The sequence below is a fragment of the Harpia harpyja genome, chromosome 13, assembly GCF_026419915.1.
Source record: "Harpia harpyja isolate bHarHar1 chromosome 13, bHarHar1 primary haplotype, whole genome shotgun sequence".
Classification (NCBI taxonomy): domain Eukaryota; kingdom Metazoa; phylum Chordata; class Aves; order Accipitriformes; family Accipitridae; genus Harpia; species Harpia harpyja.
The window spans coordinates 5043182-5048768 of record NC_068952.1 but is presented as its reverse complement, the minus strand read 5'-3'; the positions used below and the strand labels follow the sequence as shown (position 1 = coordinate 5048768).

General features: G+C 48.4%; 1 protein-coding gene across 1 annotated transcript; it reads left to right on the top strand.

Annotated features, from left to right (window-relative positions):
- Nucleotides 1-839: 839 nt before the first annotated feature.
- LOC128150481 (ankyrin repeat domain-containing protein 9-like) lies at nucleotides 840-4594 on the top strand. The gene has a single exon (XM_052806692.1). It carries the CDS (start codon nucleotides 1103-1105, stop codon nucleotides 1991-1993), a length of 891 nt encoding a protein of 296 aa, XP_052662652.1. The 5' UTR covers nucleotides 840-1102; the 3' UTR covers nucleotides 1994-4594.
- The last annotated feature ends 993 nt before the right edge of the window (nucleotides 4595-5587 follow it).

Genomic DNA, 5587 nt, shown 5'->3' with positions numbered 1-5587 from the left:
TCCCTAAACACAAGTTGCCATAAAGGGTGCTTAGTTCATTTCTTTTCTGTGAATTTAATTTTGATCAGGTCCTTTTGCCTCATCCAACAGGCACTACCCCCTCAAGCCTGTAGGCCTTGGTCCTCTGGGTCTTACCAAGGGCTTGCACAAGACTGATTGCTTAGTCCCTCTTCCCTCCATTGCAACTGGCTATGACCCCAGTCCTGGAGCATGACATCTGAGAAATGCTTAGATCAAAGCCCTCCATCCGCCAGTGGGGTTTGCCCATTAACCTTTTGCTTATGTACTTGCTGTGCAATAGAGAGGCACTTCAGATGTTTCCTTACTAAACAAAGGCAGGCATTTAAACCGAGCAATATGCTTTATGACTCTGGGCATAGTTACTCCACACACTGTTTGACTCTTTTCTCTGCAGAGTTTAATGCTGGGATCTTAAACATTGCTAATGCCTTATAGACAATCCATTAACATCAGTGTCTCCTAAGTGGCTAGCCATACCATTATTTATAAAATAGGGATCCCTTCCTAATGCTACAGCTACCAATCCCTTGATTTCCCAAGCATATAATCATGTGTATTATCAGCTGAGGAGCATTTTACACTGCTACATATTTTTTACTATATAATGAGCTGCGTGTGTGAGTGACATAGAAAAAATAGATGAATATTGCTCTTGCACTTACTGCAATGTATGAGCTGATCTGGTTAGACACGAAATGCAGACAGAAATCCGCCTCACCTCTCAAGCTAATTTTAGTCTCTCCCTCTCTCCTCTCTAGCTGTGTGTGTATAAAATCACTCGCAGTCTGACAGCGTTCCAGTAACCTGTGCCACGCGCAGAGCGGGATGTACTTACTAACCATCTGCTTGCATGGCATGGGTTAACTGAGCCTGTGGGATTGTGCTTACCTAAACAAAACCACTGCAGTGAGGGGAAAAACAATGAATGGGTGGAGATGATCAGCCCATGCATTCCAGCTAGTGCAGTCCAGGCAGCAATGACAGCCTGAAGGTTGCAGCAGCTTCGGGATCTGCATTCCAAGTGCACAGATCTTACAGTCTGGAGTGATTTTACGTGGAGCTGCTCTTTATTTGCTGAGCCATGGCCAGTAACCAGGCCAGCCTGCAGGATGATCAGAGCAGGCACTGCAAGTTCTTATCCTATATGTTCTACCAGGCTGTGAGAGATCACAAGCCTGTGTGGATGCTGGAAGACATGAGAACTATGGAGTATTTTTACTGGGAGGAAAATGCCAGCCTAAGAACCTACTCACCTTCAGAAGCCCTTCTCTATGCAGTGGTGCATAACCACCTGCCTTATGCTCAGTATCTGCTGTCTCATTTTCCAGAGGAGGCTCTCAAGGTGCCTGGGGAACATTTCTGCTATTGCCCATCCTCTGCTCCTCACTTGGCCATGGCGGTCACATATGACAGGAGAGATATCTTGGGGCTGATCATCAAAATTGCACACAAGCTCCCCAGCTTGAACTCCTACATCAATAGGACTGGCTGCTTTCATCTGGAAGACGGGAAAACCCCCCTGCACCTTGCCTGCGAACTGCTGAGGTCAGAGACAGTCCTCATTCTCCTCGGGAATGGAGCTTCTCCCAGGATAGAGGACAGTAAAGGGCTCACCCCGCTGGATGTCATCCTGGAGCAGATGTGGGACTCCAAAGTCAATGTGGCATCAAAGAAGCTCTGCCTCGACTACCTCTTGCTCTTCATGCCCAACCCACAGTTTAAGATGCGGAAAGTTCTGCAGGAGCATCCGGACCACTGGACAGCTTTGCTGGGGGAAGACAAATTCAACAGCCTGGTGGGGAACACACCTGCTTCTTTATATCTGCAAGCTATGCAAACTATTCTCCAGACTCTTCCCCCCTCCCACTTCCCTAAAAGCATCCAAGAACTACCTATACCTCAGGCACTAAAGCCCTTACCATCCTATGGCAAAAAGCTACCGACAAAAAATGTGGTAAATGTTTTTCCTTGACTTTATTCACTGGGTCTTGGATTTTCAAAGGCAACTTAGGGGAGCTGGTCATCCACCACCCTCTGCATTTTAGTGTGATTTTAGTACTTAACCTATTAGGCTATGCTGGAAAATCCAATATTTTGTGACAAGATTTTAAACGTCTTTTATAATTGATTGCAGGCACGGCACTTTTAAAGACAAAAGCCTTCCTTGTTTTCTGTTTTGTTGTGCATGTGAAGGGTTAACTGTAGTCGAGACTGTGTTATGTTTGGTTTCTTAGCTGTCAGGTGGTATCATTGTATCTGAATTTCCAATATGATAACTGTATCCTGTGTAACTTACCTGGGTAAAAAGGAACTATGTGCCCAGTGGAATTTTCAAATGGTGTAACTATGGGACTGTGTTCTGCTAGAGCTGGGAGAAATACCATCCTGTACCAACAGGGTTCAAACACCAGGTTTCCTTTCTAACAATGATCTAGCATCATCTAGTAATAACCAAAAAGTCCATGGCTGAGGCTGCAGGGACATAGAGGCAGTCCTGCAGGGTACCTGATTTTACTGAGTTACTTTACAGCAGGTCACAGCATGGAGGGCATGAGTTCAGAGAGGGGCAGTGAGTGTATATTCCTGGAGGGGGGACAGAGACTGGCAGAATAGCTAACAGAAAGCATCCTGTCTCACCTGGGAGTGAGGGGGTTAAAGGCAATCCCAGCCCTGATGCCTCTATAGACTTGTGCAATGGGTAAGGAACCATTTTCCCTGCTGTCCAGTAAACACATGGTAATCAGAGCAGGGCCAGTGGAAGCCCTGTCCTTCATAAGTGACATTATTTCTCCCTGACTTGTGTTTTAAGGCTGAATGTATCTCCACAGGAGATGTAGCTCAGTAATGTGATTTCCCAGTGGGTCTCAGAGCCACGGGCATTTGCTAGGTATCTTAAGCTGGAGTATGATGTTGTGCTGTTAAAAGTTGTCACTGGTTGTCATTTAGAGTATTTTTGCCACCCGGGTCCAGACAGAGGGCCTGATCCTGGAAAATACCAAAAGTTCTATTGACTCCCCTGGGCACTGCAGGCAGGGTGTGTTCGCAGAAAGCAGGGCTGGGGCTGCTCTGCTTTCTGGGAAGCTCTGCACCTTGCTGCCCAGGCAGACCCCTGTCTGTCCAAGGCACTGGTCCTGCTCTCCTGGCCGTGCTCAGCACCAATGGAGCAGTGGCAGGATCCCAACTCCCTCTGGGGGACATCCCTTATTTTGGACACCAACGTTCTCCTCTCTTTGTAAGTGCAACCCTTTGCTCTGCTGAAGCAGCGTAACGCATTTCCCCAGATCCATACTGAACAGCAGTGAAGAAATCATTCATCTCTTTAAATAAATTTGGAGCCAAAGGCAGTGGGGCACAAACCCCTTTTGGCAAGGCTCTGGCTAAGAAAGGATGTGTGTTCACATCTCAATTGCTCCATGCAAAAGTGGCTCATGTCTCATCTGGCTAATTCCCTGTGTGTGCCAAGGTGGCTGTGCTGGAGCTGCACCCTTTTTTCCATCAGCACAGGGAGCATTTCTGCTCAGTTTCCCTAGGCACGGGGCACCTGCTGTGTGCCAGGACACCAGCTATGACAGCCACAGCCAGGTGGAGATTTCCTGCAGGGCACAGCCAACTGGAACATCCTTTCAGAGACACCGGGATGCTCCTCCCGGACACCCCTTCCTGCGTGCCGTGGAAGCACCTCAGCACCAGTGCTGCTAAGTGAAAGCATAGGCTTGCTTGTGAGATGGAGAAAATGTCAGCCCAGCCCTAGAAGTGGGGAGCAGGCCGCAAAGGGGTTAACCCTGCTCCCGAAATCCCACATCTCTGGTGCAGCAGTGTCCTTCCTCCCCAGCCCCTGGGGACTTGCATGTCTTTCCCCATCTGTGTCTATTCTTCCTTGTGCGATAGGGGAGGGTGCAGGCAGTGGCAGAGAAATTCAGGGTCAATCTTGGGTGAGGGTTTTGCAGCGAGGCTGCTGGCTTGGCAGCTTCTGTGGCAGGCAGAGGCTGTCACAGTTTGGGAAGCAAAGCAGAGCCCAAGGCAGATTTGCATTATAAGCGGTGGCTGAGCTGCTTCTGCCAAGCCCTGCAGGCTCCCCAGCCCTGACAGCCCCCAGAAACCCGGCGCTGGAAGCAGAGCACGAAGCAGGTGCTCGCTGCCCAAGGCTGAGGAAAGCAACTATGCAGAGCATGGCCCCTGTGGCACCCCAGGAGTCCGGAGCAGCAGGATTGGGTTTGTCCCCAGCAGCAATGCGGTATCTCATTCGGATGTCGGTGGGCGAGAGGCGGAGGAGGCTGGTGGTGGCTATTATTAGAATAGTAATTAGGCCCCAGGAGCCGAGATCCCAGGGAAGGAGGGAAGGGAAATCATCAACTGTTACTGCACCCGCTTGAAACCATGAGAGTTTCGGTGCTATAAAGAGTTTCAGAAAAGACAGGAGGGAGGGGAAGGCTGTTCGACTTACAAACCAAAGGAGGCAGGTAGGGATTCTTGGTATTAATGTGGTAGCACTTTCTAGTAAGGCAGGGGGCTGTACCCAGAGAGCCAGAGCAACCCACTGGGAGCAAGTGGGTCTAAAATGGTGCAGGGATCTCTTTTTACTTTAACTTTTTACTTTTGACTGTAATAGTTGTGCATCATTGCAAAGGTCAGGGTTCAGGCACTTCAGGCTTTATGGGTGGATTTGTAGCAGGCAGCAAGTTGCTTGTGTGTATGCATTCATCCGTGTGGGAGGCTACCCTCTATCCACTGGCCCAGACAGAGGATAAGAGATGGATTTTCAGCAACTGCTCAAGAAACTCAAATTCTGGGGCACATCTGCATCTGGTACCACAGCCTGGAAGAAAGCTGCTGGCCCGTTGTTGGCCAACATGCAAAAACTCTAGTGTGCTCAGCCCAGTGCGCAACAGGCAGCTACTGGAAAGATCACTCCACAGCCCTCTCATTCCTCCTTTTCCTGACCATTTTAACAAGAGATCAAGCACCAGCTGGTCCTCAGCTACTGATCTACCACCAGACCTCCATGTGCGGTCCTGATGCGCCAGAGTTTAGAGCCATTAGCGTTGTGGTGACAACTCTTTCCATTGCCTGTAGCGATACGAGTGCAGGATGGGGTGTCCTGCTGGAATGGAGGAATCTTCTCCCTAAACCTGGTTTGCTTATCTTGTGGTGACCTGCCTGTTAGTTTGAGTTCCCATTTGTCTTCCTGCTCAGTACAGTGACATTACATCAGATACGGCCAAATCTACCTCAGCCCCGTCTGTGTTGATTTTTTTTCTCCATTCTTTCCAAACCAGGTCATTAGCAAAAGTAAACTCAAAATATTTTCCACACTTAGTGCAACCTGACAGTCCATAGTCTTAAAAAATCCCTATGCTTGCATGACAAATATGTTAGTGACATTGTTAATCAAAAAGGGTGCTAGGTGCTGTGTAGTGATGTTTACATTTTGCTTATATGCATACTGAGTAAGCGTAGCTAAGATCCATATTTCTGAACTTAGGAAAAAGAATAAAAGCAAGAGAGAAAGAGGGGAGGGTAAAGTCTTTGCTAATCTTTGGATTACAGGTTGGCTCTGCAGGTTACA